The sequence below is a fragment of the Oncorhynchus mykiss genome, chromosome 19 (genome assembly GCF_013265735.2).
Source record: "Oncorhynchus mykiss isolate Arlee chromosome 19, USDA_OmykA_1.1, whole genome shotgun sequence".
Classification (NCBI taxonomy): Eukaryota; Metazoa; Chordata; class Actinopteri; order Salmoniformes; family Salmonidae; genus Oncorhynchus; species Oncorhynchus mykiss.
In genome coordinates this window covers 9,963,692-9,989,100 of record NC_048583.1, presented here as the reverse complement: position 1 = coordinate 9,989,100, position 25,409 = coordinate 9,963,692, and the positions used below count along the sequence as shown (strand labels likewise).

Sequence of the window (25,409 nt, the reverse complement as noted above, 5' to 3'; positions counted from 1 at the left end):
AAATAGAAGACCAATGTCATCCTCATCAAAATTCCTCCCACATAGCTGCGTCTTGAGGTAAAGACTCAGCCAGCACACTTTTCATCACTGACACGGACAGCATCCCTCCCTGGAAGCCTCAGCCATCGCTAAAGACTTTCTCCCTAACCTAGCTGGGGATAACACACTCTCCATTTTAAGGCCTCTGCCCTCAGTAGCATTTAGTGACATCGCTAACGTCACATTTTATCGCTTACCCTGGTGGCCAGCTGTGTTCTGTCCCCAAAGCACCTGGATTATCTAGGATAGAACAGAAGAGGGAACAACAAGGCTTCCTGTAGCGCTAGCCTGTTTGAGCGCTAACGCTAGCGGCTAATAATAGGCAGTAATGGAGAATGTCGGCTATGCTAATTCTTACAGCTAATAGATAGTGATTGAGAATGGGGGCTACGCTAATGCTAGTAGCCATTAATAGACACTGATGAAGAATATGGGCTATGCTATGCTAACGCTAGGAGCTAATAATAGACAGTGATGGAGAATGGGGGCTACGCTATGTTAATGCTGGGAGACAATAACAGACCGTGAGTGATGGAGAGTGTGGGAAGAGGACTACGCTAAGCTATGCTTGCTAGGGAGAAGCTAGCCAACCCTAACACAACACAGGAAGTATGCATGGAGTAACAGAGCCAGGGATAGGGTGCCAAGGGGAAAAGAAACTCCTCGTTCTCTCCAGACCCAAAGGGCAGCCAAGTGGGATGTCTCACATTCTGTTGAAGTTGGAGGGAGGATGGGAGTATGCTGCCTTGCTTTGTATGGGCTGTGTATTGGAGTGGTGTTCTTACGGGTTGTAGAGTTGAGTTTTTCTGCACAAAGTACTCTGAACTACAGTAGTCTGTGAAGTAGGTACAGTTGAAGTCGGAAGTTTACATACACCTTAGCCAAATACATTTAAACTTAGTTTTTCACAATTCCTGACATTTAAGCCTAGTACAAATTCAGTCTTAGGTCAGTTAGGATCACCACTTTATTTTAAGAATGTGAAATGTCAGAACAATAGTAGAGAGAATGATTTACTTCAGCTTGTATTTCTTTCATCACATTCCCAGTGTGTCAGAAGTTTTCATACACTCAATTAGCATTTGGTAGCATTGCCTTTAAATTGTTTAACTTGGGTCAAACATTTTGGGTAGCCTTCCACAAGCCTCCCACATTAACTTGGGTGAATTTTGGCACATTCCTCCTGACAGAGCTGGTGTAACCGAGTCAGGTTTGTAGGCCTCCTTGCTCGCACAAGCTTTTTCAGTTCTGCCCACAAATGTTCTATAGGATTGAGGTCAGGGCTTTGTGATGGCCACTCCAATACCTTGACTTTGTTGTCCTTAAGCCATTTTGCCACAACTTTGGAATTATGCTTGGGGTCATTGTCCATTTGGAAGACCCATTTGCGACCAAGCTTTAACTTCCTGACTGATGTCTTGAGATGTTGCTTCAATATATCCACATCATTTTCCTGCCTCATGATGCCATCTATTTTGTGAAGTGCACCAGTCCCTCCTGCAGCAAAGCACCCCCACAACATGATGCTGCCACCCCCATGCTTCAAGGTTGGGATGGTGTTCTTCAGCTTGCAATCCTCCCCCCTTTTCCTCCAAACATAACGATGGTCATTATGGCCAAACAGTTATATTTTTGATTCATCAGACCAGAGGACAAAAAAAAAGTACGATCTTTGTCCTCATGTGCAGTTGCAAACCGTAGTCTGTCTTTTTATGGCGGTTTTGGAGCAGTCTTGGCTTTTGATTTTCCCATGATATCAAGCAAAGAGGCACTGAGTTTTAAAGTAGGCCTTGAAATACATCCACAGATACACCTCCAATTGACTCAAATGATGTCAATTAGCCAATTAGAAGCTTCTAAAGCCATGACATAATTTTCTGGAATTTTCCAAGCTGTTTAAAGGCACAGTCAACTTAGTGTATTTAAACTTCTGACCCACTGGAATTATGATACAGTGAATTGTAAGTGAAATAATCTGTCTGTAAACAATTGTTGGAAAAATTTACTTGTGTCATGCACAAAGTAGCTGTCCTAACTGACTTGCCAAAACAATAGTCTGTTAACAAGAAATATGTGGAGTTGTTGAAAAACAAGTTTTAATGACTCCAACCTAAGTGTATGTAAACATCCGACTTCAACTGTATTTGATATCCAGTTATCTTTGGGCTCCGGAGTGGTGCAGCGGTCTAAGGCGCTGCATCTCAGTGCTAGAGGCGTCAATACAAACACCCTGTTTCGAATCCAGGCTGTATCACAACCAGCCGTGATTGGGAGTCCCATAGGGCGGTGCACAATTGGCCCGGGTTTGGCCGGGGTAGACCGTCATTGTAAATAAGAATTTGTTCTTAACCGACTTGCCTAGTTAAATACATTTAAAAATATCTTATTTCAACTCAGAGTACTAGGAGTACACAGAAATGCTAGAGTAAAGAAACACCCCAAATGACTAACCAACTGTCATTCATTTCTCTTCCTTCTTCATTTCTTCACCACCACTTAGTTCAAAACCCACAGCTGTGTCGACTCTCTACTGCCTCGGTCTTAAGTGTACCCAAAAGTCAAGCCAAGAAAGCAACACAACCCATGACAAAACAACAAGACACTATTCATCGTCTGGGTTGTTTTGTGGCCCAACACTCCCGAGGGAGCCAACTCCTTAAAGAAAGCTGTCTTTTACTGTGACACGCTCAAGGGCCGATGCACTGCCCTAATTGTAGCCCTCGGACTGGTAATCTAAGGATAAAAAGCTTCAGCACCAAAGTCCGGGCCATCTGCAGACAATTAGACCCTAGGCCAACCGCTGGGTTATGTACAGTAAGTACAGTGCCTTCAGAAAGTATTCACACCCATAGACTCTTTCCACATTTTTTTGTGTTACAGCCTGAATATAAATTTGATTATAATTGAGATTTTGTGTCACTGCCTATACACAATAACGCCAAAGTGGATTTAAATTTTTTTTTACAAATTAATAAAAAATTAAAAGCTGAAATATCTTGAGTCAACAAGTATCCAACCCATTTGTTATGGCAAGCCTAAATGTGCTTGACAAGTCACATAATAAGTTGCATGGACTCGTGTCCATGCAACTTATTATTATTGCACAGTGTTTAATGTGATCTTTGAATGACTAGCTCATCTCTGTACCCCACACATACAAACAATTGTAAGGTTGCTCAGTCAAGCAGTGAATTTCAAACACAGATTCAACCACAAACACCAGAGGTTTTCCAGATTGAAAAAAGAAAAAGATGTTTGAGCATGGTGAAGTTATTAATTGCACTTTGGATGGTGTATTAATACACCCATTCACAACAAAAATACAGGCGTTCTTCCTAACTCAGTTGCAGGAGAGGAAAGAAACGGCACAGGGATTTCACCATGAGGCTAATGGTGACTAAAAGAGTTACAGAGTTTAATGGCTGTGATAATTTTCTCCTGGGGATGGATCAACCACATTGTAGTTATTCCACAATACTAACCTAAATGACAGAGTGAAAAGGAATCCAGGGCAGAAAACATGCATCCTGTTTGTAAAAAGGCACTAAAGTAATACTGCAAAAAATGTGGCAAAGAAATTAACCTTATGTCTTGTATACAAAGTGCTATGTTTGTGGCAAATCTAACACAACACATCACTGAGTACCACATTTTTAAGCATGGTGGTGGCTGCACCATGTTATGGGTATGCTTGTTATCTGCAAGGACTAGAGAGTTTAGGATAAAAAGAAACGGAATAAAGCTAAGCACAGGAAAAATCCTAGAGGAAAACCTGATTCAGTCTGCTTTCCAACAGACACTGGGAGACTAATTCACCTTTCAGCAGGACAATAACCTAAAACACAAGACCAAATATACACTAGAGTTGCTTACCAAGATGATATTGAATGTTCCTGAGTGGCCTAGTCACAGTTTTTACTCATAAATCGGTTTGAAAGTCTATGCCAAGACTTGAAAATGGCTGTCTAGCGATGATCAACAACCAACTTGACAGAGCTTGAATTTTTTAAAGAATAATGTGCAAATATTGTGCAATCCATGTGTGCAAAGCTCTTAGACTTACCCAGAAAGACTCACAGCTGTACATCGCTGACACAGCGATTACAGCAGAGACAAACAATCTCCTCCTGGATCGAGAACCCTGCTGCCTAAATTTGTTTTGTGCATTTGGAAAGAAACAGTGTGCACTGCCAGTAATACCATATACCCTAGTATGGTACAGGAACGCTATGAAGATCTGGATGCTGCCCAACCCTAAGCCCAACACTCAATTATTGCCTTCTGAAGAGATGTTGAGTTCACACAACGTGTTCAAATAAGGAGGGAAGGGGGAATTAAAAAAATAAACCCAGAATGAAATCTCTCCGTACCCAAGACGAAAATACATTTATACAAACAGCATGGACAATCAATATACCTAATGGCAGTAGAAAGATTGTGTTCAACACTAAGTCTTTTTTAATGAATGAAGAACACTCACTTTCCATGTAGAACTTTTAACAAGATGTGGCTAGGGGGAGTTAGCATGCAAGTCCATCCCAGCCTAGAGGCCTCGTGGCTGGGCTATGAATTCACATTACCTGCCCTCTGTGGGCGACAGCTCCTTGAGGTCCTCCAGAGTGGGTGCTACGCCCAGTAGCTTCTTGTAAAGGACCAGGGGGAAGTGGAGATCCACCACGGTGCTGTTATAGATGGCCAGCCCACAAATGATCCCTATCAGATTGAACCAGTTGTACTCCACAAAACACTGGGCAGAAACAGAGAGAGACGACACAACAAGGAAGTTAAGTAGAGAGGCAATGCTTTGTTGGGTGCATAGCAATAGTCTTAAAAGGCGTCCTCTTCTTGTTGCTCGTTCCTCACTGATCAGAAAATACAGGAGGTGGAAGAAACAAGAGAAGCCTACTGAAATGGTTCATCAGTATTAAGAGAGTAAAAAACAAAAGGACTTGAAACTATTGAGATGTACATCTTGTTTTTGATGGAAATGTAGGCTGGCATACCACCAAAGGTCTGTTTTTAAATCCAAACCAAGATTTAATTTGTTTTTATTCAACCACTTCATTCAATAATGTTCACCAACTGGGAAATGTATTACTGGGCTACTCAGAATTGTTGTTGATTCATTACGCATGTGTTTCTGATTAAAACTACAAGTTACATATGAATAATTACCTATTATGCCTTCCTAACAAAATCTTGTTGATGAACCCTACAAACCTATTCTGAGGCCATTCAGCTTCATTTTGTTGTTATAGACCTGTTTGAGTTCCTCCTTCAAATCACTACTGTCAATTGCGAGTGTCAAAGGGTTTTGACATTCATTAATATTCCCACGACCCAGGGTGCTATTTTGTATACGTGAGTGAACGTTCCCGATGTCGCTTTGCTTCGCATGGGTGTCCCTTTTCCTGGAAAAACGCTGACCTACGCCAACTCACTCCGATAGGACGGCTCTCATTACATAAGCGGTTCATATTTCAATACAATAATTATTTCTACCCTCAACAAACCACAACAAATATGACCTTTCTGGCCTAGTGGCATGTCCCTTCACACAATAGAATGTATCCAACTTACAGCACAATGGCCAGGCCACACAGCCAAGCCTGGGTCGGGGGGTTAACAAAGGTCATTGAAATACAGACAAAAGACCTTACGAGACACCGGTAAACACTCAGGTAACCAAGACCAACCGTGTCTATTCAGAGCATTTGGAAATATTTTGAAACGTTGTTTGTGACCTTGTTTGGCTTTGAAAATGCATAATGTTGTTTAGATTTAGAAGATAATAAAATTGACCCTTCTGACATGTTGAGGCGGTTGGCTGGCTTCCAGAACATGAGTAGAAGAGATTTGACAACTAATATGACCTTGGTGTTGCTTCATACAATAGATAGGGTCTGTGTCCCAAATGGCATAGAGCACTATATAGGGAATAGTGGGCCAATTAGGATGCATGTCAGACAGACTAACATTGGTTTTCTACAAAGAGCCAATTCTATGATGTCACAGTACCCCATTAACGGTTAGAGATTGTCATTACTGTAAGAGAATGTGTTCTTACCTGGAGACATAAAAAAACAGTTATTCAATAGACTACTACACTGTTCGCTTGCAACACTTCCCTTTTTTATTTTGTTCCTCTAGCAACCGTTGCCAAGGTCAGTGAAGGCATTTAATACACTTCTCTTGAATCATGTACTATACTCCAATGCACTTGCAAGAAATATTTAATACTACGTCCCTTTTCGAGTACAGTGTTTTATTTATTTAGCATTTTATTTTTTTACACAGAATTATGAGTAACATCAGCACTATATTTAAGCAATAAGGCACCTCGGCGGGTTGTGGTATATGGCCAATATACCACGGCTAAGGGCTGTTCTTATGCACAACGCAACGCGGAGGTGCCTTATTGCTATTATAAACTGGTTACTAATGTAATTAGAACAGTAAAAATACATGTTCGGTCATACCCGTGGTATACGGTCTGATATATCACGGCTGTCAGCCAATCAGCATTCAGGGCTCGAACCACCCAGTTTATAATTACAGTTAGATATGTTCAGTTATCAACATTTGTTAGTGTTACAGTGTTGTGCAGTGTGAGTGGTTCACGGTTTTATTATATCATGTTATGAATGCCATCAGCCCTATATGTACAGTAAGATCGTGGTTAGTTGTACAGTGTTGTGAAGTAGAAGCGGTCACACAGGAGGTTGGTGGCACCTTAATTGGGGAGGACGGGCTCGTGGTAATGGCTGGTGAGGAATAGGTGGAATGGTATGAACTACATTAAACACATGGTTTCCTTGTGTTTGATGCGATTCCATTTGCTCTGTTCCAGCCATTATTATGAGCCTTCCCTCAGCAGCCTCCACTGAGTGGTACATGACTCACTTTATCAGAGAACCAGAGCAGGTTGGACTGGGTGTACTGGGTGAACATGCCGTACACAGGGTCCATCAGCTCCTTCAACAGCAGTAGGAAGAACTCCTTGGTTACCCCCCCTGCATCCACCGCCTCCTCCCCATCAAAGATCACCTAGAGGGGGAGAGAGGGCCTTAGTTCCTGTAATTAAAGTGGCACTAACTGAGCCCAAATACTCTGTCAATCACTTTCTCATCTTCAAGTGATATGGCCTTAGTTCCTGTAATTCAAGTGGCACTAACAACAGTGTGCAGCCGTTGACAAACAATTGATGATTAGTGGTGTTATCTTATTTCTCTTTGATTACAAAGATCTCTCCTAAAAAAAATCTTTCCATGTCTATTTACGACACACTACATGACCTTTGTGACCCTGAGAGGTGCTGAACTCAGACCTTGAGGGGCTTCTTGAGGTCGACGTCAGAGTAGATGGTGAGCTCTCTCAGCGCGTCGCTCACTAAGTGGTCCCTGCGTACGTGGAGCACCAGGAAGGGGTTCCGCGCCAGGAGGGGTTCCAGCGTCAGCAGCATGAAAACGTTATGCATGTTGGCCCCGCTCACCGCCATCTTGGAAAAGGTCACAGACAGGGGAAATAATATGTGTAGGAGAGATGGAAATTATTATTATTATTTTTTTTTTTTACATCAAGTGTTTAAAAAAAGACCATTGCAATTAAATGGTCTCCAAGGGACATGATTCATTCTTACATTGTCTATAAAAACAAGTTATTTTATCACGGCAAATGTCAACATAAATCAGTTTCAAACTTTGAGTTAACAGTGGGAAACTTTTATATAACGGTCCCGTGTGGCTCAGTTGGTAGAGCATGGCACTTGCAATGCCAGGGTTGTGGGTTCGATTCCCACAAGGGACTATTACTAATGAAAACGTATGCACTCACTACTATAAGTCGCTCTGTGCCAGAGCATCTGTAAAAATGTACATGTATATTTTCCCATCCTGGCTGTTACCTGCATCTGTAGCTCAGCGTCAGTTTGCAGCATGGTGGTCTTGGCTTGGGCGTTCAGTATGAACGGGTAGGCACATAAAGTCACTGAGCTCTGAATGGATGAAAAGAGAAACGTTATCGTTTGAAGAGCATATAGATAACGTGGCATTTACACTCATTTGATTAGAAAACAGCCTGTATACCTGTACTGCTGGTGTTCTCATTTTCTGAAAAACAAAATTATAATCATCAACTCAGTTTTGTCCAAATTACCCATGAAAACTATATTGTAGAGGATCATAACAGTGTATTCAGATTGACAGCTGGTGGCAGGGGCATAGCTGTCTAGCTATACCAGTTTACTGAGACATTGGCCAGAGCTACAAGGCACAAAGGTGAAAATATGAGGGTGGGGACAACAAAGTCTCTGTGCTCTTCCTAGAAAGGGCCTACACAGTTCGACAGATTCTACTATGCAGGGAGAAAGAGGGAGGGAAGAGGGGTAGGGGCTAGGGGGCTCGTCTGTGAGAGTAGCATCCCATTGGATTAGGATGAGAATTAGATAATTGGACACACACACACATTAAATTCCACAGGACGACATCGTCACAAGAGAGAGAGACGTAGAGATCTCCATTACTCACAATCTCTGCTTTACTAAGAAACCACTTGAGGTAGTCTTCCTGGATGTCTACCAGGGTGGTGATGTCAGGGATATAGAAGCGGTTGTACTCCACATGCCCGGCCTTCAGGTTAACCTGGACACACACAGCAGCACAACAGCCCTGCTCAGAACACACACACTCATCATTATGACTGTTTACCTTTCTTTTATACCAGGAAGTCTCTTGAGGTTTGATACATTTATATATAAAAGGATATCATGCATACTTGATATTTTCCCACAATTCTGTAAACTTATTTTTTGCATTACCGACATTCTTTAAAAAAAGGACAACTCATGTGTTCCTAACCTAAGGCTCCTATTCGCACAGTAGACCTGTTTAAGGCCGGGAATCATAACACCTCTTGAAGTTTCTCCACAAGCTTTAGTATAAAACTAACTTGTGAAGTATCTAGAGAAACTTTTATGTAAAGAATGAGCTAATGAAGTTTCCCCATGAGCATTAGCAGGAAACGTTACCTTATGAAGTTTCTCTAGAAGCTTTAGCGTGGCACTGGTGTAGTTTTCTAGGAAGACAGGGACGAGCAGGGCCTTTCCTCCAGTTAACAAGAACACCACGATGCTCTTATACATGTCCACCAGCCTGGAGAACACACCGCCATCCACCAGGCACCACCAGTTATCTGCGGGGATCCAGAATATAACACACCACCAGTTATCTGCGGGGATCCCGAATATAACACACCACCAATTATCTGCGGGGATCCCGAATATAACACACCACCAATTATCTACGGGGATCCAGAATATAACACACCGCCAGTTATCTACGGGGATCCCGAATATAACAAACCACCAGTTATCTACGGGGATCCAGAATATAACACAGGGAACCTGCAGTGACACTGCATATTTAAAAGTATGACAGAAGTGCCATGTGATGCACTGTACACATGAAGTGAATACCATTATGACAGTTGTATAACTGCCATTTTCCTGGGACTGACTGTGCAGTATGGAGAAAGAGTATTTGTGGTAGACTGAGGTGTACAGGGTATACAGTATCAAACACTGTTCAGCACATTTGTGTGCATGAGGGTATTTGTCTGTGCGCCGGTGAGCCTGCATGCTTCGTAAACAAGAAGCGTGGACTAACAGTGAAATGCTTACTTACAGCCCTTCCCAACAACGCAGAGAGAAAAATAAAATAACAAAGTAATAGAAAGATAACCCCAGGAGTAAATATACAATGAGTAACGATAACTTGGCTATAAACACAGGGTACCAGTACCGAGTCGATGTGCAGGGATACAGGGTAATTGAGGTAGATATGTACATATACAGTGGAAGTCGGAAGTTTACATACACCTTAGCCAAATACATTTAAACTCAGTTTCACAATTCCTGACATTTAATCCTAGTAAAAATTCCCCGTCTTAGGTCAGTTAGGATCACCACTTTATTTTAAGAATGTGAAATGTCAGAATAACAGTAGAGAGAATGATTTACTACAGCTTTTATTTCTTTCATCACATTCCCAGTGGGTCAGAAGTTTACATACACTCAATTAGCATTTGGTAGCATTGCCTTTAAATTGTTTAACTTGGGTTAAATAAGTTGAGTGAATAAGTTGAGTGAATTTTGGCCCATTCCTCCTGGCAGAACTGGTGTAACTAAGTCAGGATTGTAGGCCTCCTTGATCGCACATGCTTCTTCAGTTCTGCCCACAAAGTTTCTATAGACTTTGTTGTCCTTAAGCCATTTTGCCAAAACTTTGGAAGTATGCTTGGGGTCATTGTCCATTTGGAAGACCCATTTGCGACCAAGCTTTAACTTCCCGACTGATGTCTTGAGATGTTGCTTCAAAATATCCACAACATTTTCCTTCCTTCCTCTTCATAATGCCATCTATTTTGTGAAGTGCACCAGTCCCTCCTGCAGCAAAGCACCCCCACAACATGATGCTGCCACCCCCGTGCTTCACGATTGGAATGGTGTTCTTCGGCTTGCAAGCCTCCCCATTTTTCCTCCAAACATAACAATGGTTATTATGGCCAAACAGAGGACATTTCTCCAAAAAGTACGATCTTTGTCCCCATGTGCAGTTGCAAACCATTTGTATGGAGGTTTTGAAGCAGTGGCTTCTTCCTTGCTGAGTGGCCTTTTAGGTTATGTCGATATAGGATTCATTTTACTGTGGATATATACTTTTGTACCCGTTTCCTCCAGCATCTTCACAAGATCCTTTGCTGTTGTTCTGGGATTGATTTGCACTTTTCACACCAAAGTGCGTTCATCTCTAGGAGACAGAACGCGTCTCCTTCCTGAGCGGTATGACGGCTGCGTGGTCCCATGGTGTTTATACTTGCATTCAATTGTTTGTACAGATGAACGTGGTAACTTCAGGCGTTTGGAAATTGCTCCCAAGGATGAACCAGACTTGTGGAAGTCTACAATTTTGTCTTGGCTGATTTCTTTTGATTCTCCCATGATGTCAAGCAAAGAGGCACTGAGTGTGAAGGTAGGCCTTGAAATACATCCACAGGTACACCACCAATTTACTCAAATGTTGTCAATTAGCCTATCAGAAGCTTTTAAAGCCATGACATAATTTTCTGGAATTTTCCAAGCTGTTTAAATGCACAGTCAACTTAATGTAAACTTCTGACCTACTGGAATTGTGATTCAGTGAATTATAAGTGAAATAATCTGTCTGTAAACAATTGTTGGAAAAATGACTTGTGTCATGCACAAAGTAGATGTCCTAATCAACTTGCCAAATCTATAGTTTGTTAACAAGACATTTGTGGAGTGGTTGAAAAACTAGTTTTAATAATGACTCCAACCTAAGTGTATGTAAACTTCTGACTTCAACTGTAGGTAGGGATAAAGTGACTAGGCCACAGGATAGATAAACAGCAAGAGCAGCATGTGTGATGAGTCAAGAGTTTGTGCAAAGGAGGGTCAATGCAGATAGTCCAGGTAGCTATTGATTACTATTTAACAGTCTTATGGCTTGGGGATTAGAAGCAGTTCAGGTTCCTGTTGTTTCCAGACTTGGTGCATTGGTACCGCTTGCTGTGCGATAGCAGAGAGAACATGCTATGACTTGGGTGGCTGGAGTCTTTAATAATTTTTAGGGCCTTCCTCTGACACCGCCTGGTATAGAGGTCCTGGATGGCAGGGAGCTCGGCCCCAGTGATGTACAGGGCCATACGCACTACCCTCTGTAGCGCCTTGAGGCTAGATGCCAAGCAGTTGCCATAAGCAAGTGGTGATGCAGCCAGTCAAGATGCTCTCAATGGTGCAGCTCTAAAAACTTTAAGAATCTAAGGGCCCATGCCAAATCTTTTCAGCCTCCTGAGGGGGAAGAGGTGTTGTCGTGCCCCGCCACGACTGTGTTGGTTTGTGTGGACCATGATAGATCCTTAGTGATGTAGACACACAGGAACTTGAAGCTCTCGACCTGGTGCACCACAGCCCCGTCAATGTGTGTGTGCGTGCGCACGTATGGGTGTCTGTGTGCATGCAATGTACATAGTACATTAACATGTGATTGTGCATGTGTGTGTGCTTGAAATGCAACTATGTTGTACATAGTACATTAACATGTGATTGTGCATGTGTGTGTGCTTGAAATGCAACTATGTTGCCCCCCTACCAAGCACTTTGCTGGGGTTGGCATCCAGGCGGAGTATGGCCATGGCTAGGGGGATGGTGAGGGTGATGTAGTTCTTGGAGTCGTGCAGGGCGGGACACTCCGACAGGATCAGGTAGATCCTCATGGCCTCAACGTCAGGGGGAGAGCAGGGCAGCTGGGGGATCAGCAGGCTCTCAAAACTCTTAGTGGCCTGGCAGGACAGAGACACATGGATGGAGGGAGAGAGAGATGGATACATCACTTTAAAATCATCCATCAAAATATCACCTAACAGCTGTCCGTACAACCGGTTCACTGTACATCACAATGCTTGTTATTTTCATTTGCTAATGCAGATGTAACTAAATGAGTATATTACGATATGAGTTAAGTAGAGTACCTGAAGTTTTATAAATTTAAACTGTGACTGACCGATGGTGAAGAATTGAGATACTTCATATTGACTAAGAAATGTATTTTCAACATTGCAATACTGTACCAAAATGATACAATATATCTATTTTTTTTTATGTCGGAACAAGGATAGCTTTTTACAAAATCTAAAGGATTAGCTGGACTCGGCAAAGGGACAAAAACATCACAGGAAAATGTTTTGGGAGAGGCCTCCTGTGGTTGGCTGGTTGCTAATGCTGCCTGATCTTTATAGAACACAATAAATCAAGTTAGATTGAGAAGCCCCAAAATCCCTAACATATTATTAGTGGGCTAGCTAGCTCTGAACTGCATGACCTCAGTCCAGTAGGCATTCTGCGTGAAACCATCAAAACCCAGCAGAGTATGTGCTGATCTTACTGAGATGATGCGTAAAGTGTGCTGTACCATTTCAGAAGTCAACGGGGGACATAGTTCATATGTGGCATGGGAATTCAATGCTGTGGCCTATGATACTCTCCAGCCATCAAAACAAAGCGTAGGGGGGCGGTGTACCCTGAACACCCCTATTTTACTCTACTACATAGCTCAGTCCAAAGTGCTGCTGGCTAGGTCTAACAGACGCCGTACACTCCTAGAAAAAAAAGATGCCATCTAGAACCTTAAAGGATTCTTTGGCTGTCCCCATAGGAGAACCCTTTTTGGTTCCTGGTATAACCCTTTTGAGTTCCATGTAGAACCCTTTTCACAGATGAATGAATCTACATGGAACCAAAAAGGGTTCTCCTATGGGACAGCTGAAAAACCCTTTTGAAGCTTGTGCTTCTAGTTCCGACCGTGCAGTAATATCTAACAAGTAATCTAACAATTTCACAACAACTACCTTGTACACACAAGTGTAAAGGAATGAATAAGAATATGTAGATACAAATATATGGATGAGTAATGGCCGAACGGCATAGACAAGATGCAGTAGATGGTATAGAGTACAGTATATACATATGAGATGAGTAATGTAGGGTATGTAAATATTATATAAAGTGCCATTGTTTAAAGTGACACGTTTATTGCATTCAATTTTTAATTATTAAAGTGGCTAGAGATCTGAGTCAGTATGTTGACAGACAGACAAGGCTTTGTGTCCTTGGACTAAAATATTGCATTTGAGTCAAAACATAAACCATGACTCTGTATGATAGGGTTGCCATGACAATGACCCTGTAAAGGGGATTTGTAAATGCCATTATTTCGCTCAGTTCAAATCTACCGGCCTCAGCCATAACACGTTTATGAGTAGATGGATAGAACCAAGTAGCTAGATAGTCAAAACCTGGGGTACATCTCAATGAAATCTAGAATATTTAATGGTGAAACAGCCACGTCCGTTTGCTATATTACAAGTTACTGCAAACAACAGTTTTTTCCCATCAGACATCACTGCACGCGCAATAGAAGAGCACATGTACTTCTTTTTTTCTCATGCAGCGCGACGCTCCTCACGGTGGTGGGGTGGCCAGTGGCGCTGCTTCCCCCTACTGCAGATTCCATCTTTAAAGCTGCAATATGTCACTTTTTGGGCGACCCAACCAAATGTACATATAAATGTGAGTTATTGATCTGTCATTGTAAGCAAGTTAAGAAGCGGTAGATCTATGTGTACCAATATTTGTGGTTATGGAAAATATATTTCACAGCGGTTTAGATGGAACAATGATTACCTACACTATACTTGCTTGTTGTGTCACGTAAACTAAAATCATGCAAACTATTTGAATTTTACAAACCAGGAAATGGCTGAGCGATTTCTACATAGTGTACCTTTAGTGCCTAAAGTGTTTTCTCCTCATCTTCTTTCTTTCACCTGCTCCTATGTGAAAGAACCAAAGACCTGAAACCCAGTGGTCATCATTCATATTGCTTTTCACTGTGTTTTCATATCAGTACAGATGATGGAAGGAGGCCACTTTAACTATGCATACCCTGGTTTTTGAGCATAGGGAGGGTCCCGCTTTCAGGTATTGGGATAAGACATGGTACACAAGAGTCGTTACCTGCTCCAATAGTCTGGCGAAGGGCGGTTTACTGAGTGTCTCAAACAGCAGGCGGACTGAGTTGAGATCGATGCCAGGGACTTTAGGGTTGGTCTTAAAATGGCTGTCATCACTGGGGGAACAAACAAAGAACAAAATAGCCTTTAAGACCAATCCCCCCAAAAAATTACCAAACAGAGAAACCCATGATAAACTACCCAGACTTTTCATCACTTTTAACTGTGGCGCTTAAAAGGGAAGTTCCGCTCAAAATACAAGAACATCCCTTTAAAAACACATCAGCAGAGATATAAATAAACGGATGGACTAAATCCAGGAATTTGTGTAGAACCATTGATGAATAGAACACACAACACGTTCCTCTGGGTTAGATAGAGTCTCTAGCTTCTGGGCACGTGGCAGTTGTGTGAGCTCACTGCAGGGTATAGAGCTCGAAGACCTAAACAAAAACACACACACACACACACACAGACCTAGGGATGAACAGGGACCATATATTAAGTCTAGTCAGAGCCTCCATGTATTTAAGCCCATTCCAAACCACATTCACTGCTTTATCTTGTGAACTCTGCCAGGGGTGTTGTGTGTGAGAGAGAGAGAGAAACACCACAAAGCCCAGAAAACTCAAAGGCATGAAGGACAGCGACTATTTACAGACAACCTCCAGATATTGATAAAAAATAATAATAATTCAGCCATAATAAACCAGATTTGGCTTTGTGTGACTGTTTGGTAAACAGAGACTCCGACCGGAACGATAAGCACTAACAAGTAGAGAGGCGTTATGCTAGCTAGGGAACAGTGCTTCTGTACCCACCGGAATCAGGCAGCTTTGTGGCATGCCGTGTGTGTGTGTGTTTCATACTCTAAGGGTCCAAATTGAGACAATTCGTTTTAGGAACACCGTGCAGACGTTCTTGGGCGGCCCACATGATGCCATCACAAATGAGTGACCTCTACAAACAATAACAGATGTGCGATTGGGAACATAACATACTACCAGCAACACATTGTCAGTTTCTCTCCCTCTCGGTTGAGCTAATGGCTTAACCTGCCAGTGTTTTATATAACTGTTAAATCCAGTAGATTTTTAGGACAGGCTGCTTTAGCAGAGAGAGCAGGACATACAGTAAGGTGCTTATTGGTCTTCTCTAGTCTAGAGGACACCATTACGCTGATGGGCTCGGAACTAGGGTCGTTCCCATGAAGTGATAGGCATCTGGCAGAGAATCAGCACAAAATGGCCACCCCTCCCTCATACACGCCATCTGCACTTTATCTCCGCACGGATCTCTAATGGAATCTCTGTGTGTCTGTACAGTGTGTCTAGATAGGAGTATTTCCCTGGAGTCTCTTCCCCTAAGGTCAGCAGTTCTGAATTGTAGGCACATGATGGGAATGAGTGTTGGTCGGACAAGGACATTAAGGACATGATTTTGTCCTCTGTGAACGCTCTGCCTTTTCCCACAAGACATAAGAGAGAGACACCGGGTGTGACTCAATATTCATGGCTTCCTTTCGTGGTCTCCTTCCAAACAGGTGAAAGAACAGGATAGGCTGTCGATCAATGCTCACCTCTCATCCAGGAAGCTGGCGTTCCAACAGGCGGTTGAAGACAGCAGGAGAATGACGTCACTAAAAGCAGAGGGAGACCAAGACATAAATGCAGGAAATGATATCAATCAATTGAAACAAGATCAAACAGATACCAGTCTTCAAAGTGGTATAGAGCTTCCAGCTGCTGAAGCCAAAAAGGGTCACCACAGGATCATCGTCCTGCTAAAAGAAATGTCATTCTCCGCATAGGAAACGATAAACAATTGTTCACAAAAAAATATTTTCAAGACAAATCGAATCCACAAATAACTCATATCACTGACTTACTTGGTGATAGTGGAATCTGTGTTGTCTAGGAGTTTCATCCTCCACGTATTCAAACTGGCATCATTAATCAAAGAGATGCTTCTACTGATGTTAGTGACGCGGAAGTCTTCAGGAGGGGTGGAACTCTGTAGAGGAGAGAAGGGGGTCAGGGGGAGTCAAGGTAACGTAGCACATCAGCTAGTCCCCGACTACATTTAGCAACGATATTCTCGATAGCGCTTCCACTGTAGACATTACAAGGCTATCCAGAGACGTGTGTTTTGGGTTCATTCCCTTTCCCACTTGCAGATAAAATAAATACTTTGAGAGGTCCAAGTACATTGTAGAGAGAGTATCTATCTGTGTGTTGGTGTTATCAAGTCACATTCCTGGCAATCAACAGGAGGATATCCGTTGTAGACAGATGTAGGCTACTTGGGGTGCATCACAGTAATATCTCATTCACTACTTCCCACAAATCTAAAAGCACTGGATTGGTGGAGGCATCGGCTAGAGGGAGTTTTCACCATATTTATTACACCAGTCTTTTCTTTTGAACCAGTGAAGGGAAGTGAACAGGTGCACATTCTGGGAGGTAGGACAAATAATTGGGACATAGCCTTGGTCTTAAATCTCTCTGTCCAGAGCAGAGACCATCCAGACATTCTAGCTGGTCAATAACTGGAGCAACAGCTCCACTTAGTGGCAGAAAACTAGAACTGGCTCACAAAACACATCAGCATCCTTCCTCACTACTAGGTCTATAGCAGAGCTCTCTAACCATGTTCCTGAAGAGCTACCGTCCTGTAGGTTTTCACTAAAACCCTAATCTAGTGCACCTGATTCTAATAATGAAATGGTTGACAAGCTGAACCAGGTTAGTTCCAACTGGGGTTGGATAAACAACCTAAAGGAGGGTAGCTCTCCAGGAACAGGGTGGAGAACCCTGGTCTAAAGCATATTCTTCCCATCCCTGAAAGAGAAAATTCTATGTCTTCCAATTCAATGTCTGGGCCTGTACTCATAAAGCGTCTCAGAGTAAGAGAGCTGATCTAGGATCAGTGCCCCCCTGTGCATGTGATCGTATTCATTATGATCTAAAAGGCTAAACTGATCCTAGATCACTCCAATTCTGAGATGCTTTATGAATACGGTGCCTGTACTATTACATCAGTTAATGACCAAAAGCTGAAAAACGATTATGTGAAGTCCTTTACCTTTTCATCTGAGTACAATAGGAAGTTATGGTCCCCTCCACAGTTGATTTTTGTAATGGCATAATGATCAGGCCCTAGAAAGAGGAAAGGAGAGGGAAGAGTTACTGACTGTTGGTTTAAAAATCGGCTAGCTCAACAGCATTGTGGTGACTTACGGGAACAGTTTATGCTTATAGGAAATAGCTCCTGAGTGAAGTTTCCCCTTGAGAGAGATCGAGGATCAGCTTCCCCCCCCCCCATTCTAATCTTAACTATTAGTGGGGGAAAAATGCTAATCCAAGATCAGTGTCTAGGGGCATCTTCGCCCTACACAAGCATTTTCCAAACTCCAAAAGGTGCATGTTTTGGTTTTTGCTCTAGTACACAGCTGATTCAAAGGACCAAAGCTTGATGACGAGTTGATTATTTGAACCAGCTGTGTAGTGCTAGGGCAAATAACTAAATGTGCACCCCCTGGGTTCCCCAGTTTGGGAAACGCTGCCCTACACCGAGAAGCTCCCTAGATTTTGATTTAGTCCACTAGATGGCAGGAAAGCAATACAAGCTAAGCAATCCGCCTCAAAGACCATCAATCAGTGCTGAAATAATGTCAAACATTTTACCACATGGGGATATTTTGATACTATTTCATTCTTTGAACATTGAATTTATCCCATTCATAGACTTTTAATACGCATGGTTAATATGCGTATTATAGTGATCTAGTGATCTTCCTCCCTACAGTCATAGTTTTATATACAGTACATTATATGAATCACTGAATAAGCTGTGGATGTCTCTGAACAAGTCCTTGCTCTCGTGTGCCTGTTCCATTTAACGTCCTATGCGTTCTCTTGTCTATTTTGACTTGCTCCTACAACAGGCCGGACATTTTCCTCAAGCAACAGCTCCCTGATTCTGCCTTGCCTCATTTCCCTGCATTCTCTTCTTCCCAACTGGAGTCATCCAGTTACCTGACATATGACGAGGACTTCCTGTGAGCCTTCCTGTGAGGCTGCTTTTGACAGGAAGTGGGCTTTTGATGTCACCTCGTGTCCCGGTGCCCAGCTGACCATTGGTGTTACACCCGAAAGCATACACCAGACCGGAGGAAGGCACAAACGCCAGGGTGTGGTGTCTGAAACCCAGACAGAGAGGATAGAAAGAGAGTATGAGGAATCTAGGACAGAGAAGGCAAGTAGTCATACCATAACTTAACTGATGTAAACCTGTACTGTACTCTATTATACTGCTATGCTATACTAAGCTATGCTTTGCTAGGCTATGCTTTGCTTTGCTAGGTTATGCTACGCTGACCAGGCTACGTTGTGCAGTACCTGCCACAGGCAATCTGGGAAACCTCGCTGCCCATCAGCTCCTGCACCTGTCTGGGTAGAGGCTCGTTGTTGGTGGAGTCATGACCCAGTTGACCACGAGAGCCGTCCCCAAACGTAAACAAACCCCCATCCTGTCAACCAAACACAGAGCGAGGCTTCAATTACAATAAAGGATGTGAGAAGGAATGCTGAAGGACAGTCTGTCATAGCTCGATACAATTCCACATGCATATTCCTCACCCTCCAAAACAAACATGAGAATTCTTCAAAGGCATGAACACGTTCATGGATTAAAGGTTTTACGAGACAGCAGGTCCTTTTTCAGTACTGTGCTTTCTCAAAACCCACCATCATCTGAAGACTATATGAGAGCTTCATCACAAGACTATAAACACATAACAGACAGATACGCGGGAGGACAGTTGTGTTCCTCACCTTGGTGAGGGCAGCTGTATGCTCGTCTCCACAGCTGATATAAACCACTTTTTGGGATCTGAGGAACTTGATGTGGCAAGGGACAGACCGGTCTGTAGAAAGGAAATAAAACACACGTGCACATATTCCGTGTTACCTTCAGAACATCACATTGCTTTATATGAAGGTCTGCTTATAAACTGCTTACAAGCCATCATTCATTTAATCACATAATCGGAGAAACGATTGGGCATTTGGACCCATATAGCAGTGGGTCTGTAGTCCAACAGGCTTCATCCGTCTATTGGGGTGCATTACTTCTCTCTACGTATGTCTCATAGACGTATAAGTTAGTTAGCCTACCCTGTTTGTCATTTAACCCCAGCTGTCCGGCGCTGTTCTTGCCCCAGCCGAACACAGCTCCGGAGAGGGACAGGGCGAAGCTGTGGTCTCCCCCAGCGGTGATCTGAGCCAGGGGGATCCCTGACAGAGACTTGAGGGGCTGGGGAGACAAGGTGCTGGGCTCTCCCTTCCCCAAACCCAGCTGACCGCTCAAGTTCTGGCCCCACGTGAACAGCTGACCGTCTGGGAGAGAAAAGAGGGGGTTAGCCTAGCATTAGCCTGGCATTAACCTAGCATTAGCTGTGAAGATTGTAACTTTGGTGTGTAGCGCTACAGTATCAGTGGTAGTGTGAGGTGTTGCTGTTGGCTTCATTCTCACCTTTAGAGAGTGCGATGCAGTGCTTGTTGCCACACATTATTTGAGAGATGCGATGCTCGCACAGCTTCTTGATCAGCCTGAGAAATACAGGAGATGCATTGAGTTGCGAGGCCAATGCTTGAACAACTATGGAGTATTTGCCAGATTTTAACCAACTACATGCAATGTACAGTTAGCTTTACAATCCCTGTATAGTCAACATCTAGAACACCGTACGTGTTGTAGCCTTTGTAACCCTCCCAGCAATATGAAGATGGGCAGAAACTGCTTCTTAAATAGAAATCACCGATGACACTGTAGGTGATGTCATGGAGACGTTGGCTAGCTAAGCTCATGCGCAGAAACCCGTCATCGGGTCGAACGGTCGTCTAGCGCCGAACTGTGCATGTGCAGGCCGTCAAATCAAAGGCACTCCTTCGACAAAGTTGTTTTTGATGAAAATCAAAACGTCAGTTTGGCATTTTCACGAGGTTTGAGTGATAACATGTTTAACTACTGAAGACATTGGCTAGCATCTCAGGTTGTGCATTTAGATTTCGAGAAAATTAACCAATTTCTCACTTCTCTCATTGACTTCTCAAACCCAACCTGGTATGTTTCGTAAGCCTTCCTGGAAGTCTCGCTATGTTGCGGGTCTGGTTTAAAAAAAGTCTATGCCCGTAGCCATCACATGCAGTTCTCACAATTCCATTGGTTTTCATGTACCTCTTCCAGTAGGCTATTCCTCAGCAAAGCTTCAATAATGTATGTTCTAGCATGCTGGGTCACCTGGGGATTGGGACGGTCTCCTCAGCGGTCCCCAGTCCCAGCTGACCCCCTCCACCGGCCCCCCAGGCAAACACCTGGCCCTGCTCATTCAGCGCCATGGAGTGGGCCTGGCCGCATGATACCACCCCTATCTTCTGGGTGTCCAGGGCCACCACCAGTTCTAGAGGGTAAGGAGGAGGGACGAAGGGGGAGGGAGGAGTGGGGAAGGAGGCGAGGGTATGACAGACTTTAGCCAGGCTCTCTAGAAAGACTAGTATTTAGAATGAACGATCCACATCTACAAATGCACAATCTTAATTTGATCACCCGGTTGTTTCAGGAAATGTCCTGCATAGCAGGAAACACAAACGTGTAGTCTATTCAAGGATTAAAAAGGCTTCTAAAGTTTATAATTTCTGACTTTATTTGCCCTCAAAAATCTATCAACCACTACAAAAACAGCCATTAATTATAACCCACACAATAATTCACATTTCTGGTTGCTGCAGGATTATTTTCCTGCGGTGAGAAACTGGTCAAATTAAGATCTTACACCTGTACCAGTTTTAGGACTGGTGCATCTTAGACTATACTGTGGATGAGAAAAGGAAGTGTCTTTTCTCAATGTATCTTCTAGTCTGAGCATTCTGGAAGGTTATGCTAGGCCTTTGTCTGGAAGCCATAGAGACCAAACCCACTTCAAGTATTTAGTGTGGATACACTATCTGACCAACCATCTTCTGGAATGTCCCAGTACTTTCTAACTATCTAGCTCCACATTTCATTTTCACTTATCATGAAGGCATGTTAGGAAGAAATTAATGCAAAATAAACAGGGGTTAATGTCAGTCATTTCTTAATATTTTCAATCACTCTTGGAGAAAAGTACTTATTTATTATTTTAAAAAACAATATGTTTCAGCATTAGGCCTATAGGTTTCATCAGACTGCTTTGCTTTCAAATTCAATTATTTAATTTGTATCTTAAAAATGATGTACCTTAACATTATACATTTTACCTCAGCACTTTAGCAGATATAATTATAGTTAAATATCGCCTGAGAATTGGAAGTCAAGAACACGTGTGTGATGACTAAATAATGCATCCCAACAAGTCTCCTCCTGCCGTGCCTCAGTTCCTGTACACAAATCTGTGTGGCCGACCATGTAGCCTAGAGAGTGGTTGGGTGGTAGTGGTGGTGGTTTGCATGCGATATAGCTGTGAGCAGCAGCTTCATAGGAATGCAGGCACGCACAGCACAGTAGAAACCACTCATAAGATGAAAGGAGAAAGATATTTCACAGCATACAGTATTGTACTGCGGCGTCATACAAACTACCTGTGTATCAGAAATATACTATTATAGGGCATTGAGTCTCAGTCTTATATGCCAGCAGCACACCACCCTGCATCTCACTGCTGGCTTGCCTCTGAAGCTAAGCAGTTAAGCAGGATTGGTCCTGGATGGGAGACCAGATGCTGCTGGAAGTGGTGTTGGAGGGCCAGTAAGAGGCACTCTTTCCTCGGGTCCCCCCCAAAATATCCTAATGTCCCAGGGCAGTGATTGGGGATATTGCACTGTGTAGGGTGCCGTCTTTCGGGTGGAATGTTAAAGGGGTGTCCTGACTCTCTGTGGTCACTAAAGATCCCATGGCATTTATCGTAAGAGTAGGGGTGTTAACCCTGGTGTCCTGGCTAAATTCCCAATCTGGCCCTCATACCTTCATGGCCACCTAATCATCCCCTGCTTCCAATTGGCTCATTCATCTCCCGGTAACTGTTCCCCAAGTCGTTGCTGTAAATGAGAATGTGTTCTCAGTCAATTTACCTGGTAAAATAAGGATTTTTTTTCTTGTTTCGATAATGGATTATTTACAAAATAACAGATTGGCTCCGTTTAACATTGAAACCTTAAAAACTGGGAATCTTCAGTTGCTGCATCCATTTTTGGGCTTAAATTTTGGACTGTAAATTATACATAGACCTACCCATTGATTCTTGAAACATATAACTTATAAATTAGTCATGAGCTTTCTGCAACTGTCAACCCTCATCAGATCCCAAAATATTAGCTTGTTTTATTCCAATGTTTGCAAACATTGTAAATGTAAACAAACACTGTATAGACTAAACATGCTTAAAACTATAAGTTGAATATGTTGGGTGGTCAGTCCTTTCATACATTGCTCTGCCTATAATTTTGAGAGCATTTAAATATCTCCAGGCCCATTCCTCAGATTTATTATGTATTATTATTACCAAAATAGAGGTGGGGTGTCTGCTTTGTTATTGTTTCAACTAAGGATAGACGCTTTAAAGGGATAATTCACTCAAAAACAATATTTCATTATTTTGTCCATTAGTCAGTCCACTGTTAATATAATTCACTCAAAAACAACATTTCAGTATTTTGTCCATAAGTCAGTCCACTGTTAATATAATTCACTCAAAAACAATATTTCAGTATTTTGTCCATTAGTCAGTCCACTGTTAATATAATTCCCCAAAAAGTATAAAATGTCACCAGTCAAGTTAAGACTGATCACTTTCAGTACAGAGAAGAAAAAACTATCCTTGCCTTTGCGTATGGTAAAGCTGGTGTTATCGGCCCAACTGGTTAATAAATAGGCCTATTAAATGAGAAGGTGCTCTGAGAATGACTGGTGGCAAAGGGAGTGCTTCCAACAATAATCAACGTTTTGTAGTAGTTTCCAGAAGCAGTCGTCAAGTGTATGGTCTCATTAAACAGCCATGTGAGTGACAACACACTCCTGAGTCCTAGAAATAGTGCTTCTCCAACCCATCAACTATCCTGGCTTAGCCTAGGAGCCAGTGAGCTACCAGTAAGGATTCATCCCAAATGGCTCCCTATTTCCTTTATAGTGCACTACTTTTACACTGTAGGAGTAGTGCACTTTATAGGAAATAGTGTGCCAATTGGGACGTACACTAAATGTCATAAATAACATGAGCTTTAAGATTGTCATACCTACTTCCTCCCAGGCATTATCCCTCTGTTTAGTAAATATAACCTAATCCACCATGAATTCATATAGTCTGCATTGCAAAAGTGATTAAATGCTACTGTAGTATTAAGGAGGTGGGGTCTAAACAAACGTTGTGACACAGGTATAACGTTTCATTATAGTAGAGAACAGTAGAGAACAAATCTGCTCATTGGCAGATTTCCCTGCGCTTACACATTAGAGTTGCAGCCAAGTACAATAAAATGGAATATTCCACTAGATTGGGCATTCAGTATAGCATATTTTTTTAATCCACCCACAATATCAACAAACACAGGTTTTACCACAAATAAACATCAAACAGTGTTAGCTTGTTAGCTAACATCTGCAGATTGCTAATTGGCTGGTACTGGCAGCTTACCTGGCGAGTCCCCCGGCTTGTCGTGGCCCAGCTGCCCACAGCGGTTGGAGCCGCACGTGTACACTCTCCCATCACGCAACAGGAATAGCGAATGGCGCCCGCCGCACGCCACCTCCTTCAGGCCACGCCCATTGAACGCCTGGCAGCTTCGGGGTTCGTACACTGGGTCCCCCGCTCCGCCGATACCCAGCTGGCCCTCCACAGTACTGCCCCAACACAGCATCATGGCTTAGAGTGGGAAGGAGGGAAGGAGAGAGTGAAAGACAGGAGGGGAAGAAGGAGGAGAGCTTCAGGCTAGAAGGCGGCCCTGCCTTCTCCCCTTGGTGTAAATCACAAGTCTGGAAAGGAGAAACAGGGGAGAGGAGGAGAAGAAGTAGGGTGTCAGATGGTAGTAAGATCACATCATTGGCCCTTACAGTGCACTCATCATCTGATATGTTGGATCATGTTTTAAAAATGAAGCGAGGCTGGGTAAACACTCTGCTGGGGGTGGAGCCTGGCCCTGGGTGTGAGTGTGTAACGTGAGCGGTGAAAAGATAAGGTGGAAGCACCACCAGCTTGTTTAAATAAACCCAGTGCCTCTGTAATCCCTGTTTAAGCAGCCCCAAACTGTCCTGCCTTAACGCAATCCACTCCCAACGTGCGTGCTATGGACAGAGTTAGCCAAGGTGAAGGCAGAGAGACTGCTCTAAAGGTTCGGTGCCCTCTTGGGAGTAAACATGGAGACATGGGCCCCCTCCTTTCCTTAGAAGTCAAGTGGCACTTTCAGTTTACAAATGCAACTACAATCTGTCATGCTCAGACAATACACATCATTCATTCTGCATGTGTCATAGTTACCTATGTGGCTTATTGCTAGATAGAGGCCTTATGGATGATGATAGTTGTTGTGATGGTTACGACAGAAAGAGGGTTACATTGACAATGAATGAATATGCAAGGAATGATTCCGAGCTTGCGCTAGCAGATGGATGTACTTTGGCTGACGTAAGATTCCAACTATTGCTCTATGCGTACATCCAATATCGTCTGGACGTGACCACCATATGGCCCTATAGCTACTGTATATAGTTAGCTATAGCCTATAACTATGTAAAATAGTTACAGTAGCTAG

General features: G+C 42.9%; 1 protein-coding gene and 1 non-coding gene across 5 annotated transcripts in view; one reads left to right on the top strand and one right to left on the bottom strand.

Moving 5' to 3' along the window:
• herc3 (HECT and RLD domain containing E3 ubiquitin protein ligase 3) overlaps window positions 1-25,409 on the bottom strand; it is a 35,207-nt gene that overhangs the window by 9,313 nt on the left and 485 nt on the right. Inside the window, exons 2-20 of one of the 4 annotated variants that reach the window (XM_036954221.1) lie at window positions 24,296-24,633; window positions 20,929-21,088; window positions 20,161-20,237; window positions 19,803-20,024; window positions 19,461-19,552; window positions 19,026-19,156; window positions 18,663-18,826; window positions 17,710-17,783; window positions 16,514-16,638; window positions 16,205-16,264; window positions 14,630-14,741; window positions 12,207-12,396; window positions 9,065-9,264; window positions 8,565-8,678; window positions 8,124-8,147; window positions 7,943-8,032; window positions 7,367-7,537; window positions 6,943-7,086; window positions 4,620-4,786 (exon numbers count right to left, since the gene is read on the bottom strand). In XM_036954221.1, the coding sequence (XP_036810116.1) occupies window positions 4,620-4,786; window positions 6,943-7,086; window positions 7,367-7,537; window positions 7,943-8,032; window positions 8,124-8,147; window positions 8,565-8,678; window positions 9,065-9,264; window positions 12,207-12,396; window positions 14,630-14,741; window positions 16,205-16,264; window positions 16,514-16,638; window positions 17,710-17,783; window positions 18,663-18,826; window positions 19,026-19,156; window positions 19,461-19,552; window positions 19,803-20,024; window positions 20,161-20,237; window positions 20,929-21,088; window positions 24,296-24,521 (2,543 nt within the window). In that variant the 5' untranslated portion in view covers window positions 24,522-24,633. The other 3 variants (XM_036954222.1, XM_036954223.1, XM_036954224.1) reach the window with 3 other exon arrangements.
• Window positions 7,772-7,845, top strand: trnaa-ugc. Its single transcript has one exon. It is a non-coding gene; the product is annotated as a tRNA-Ala (tRNA).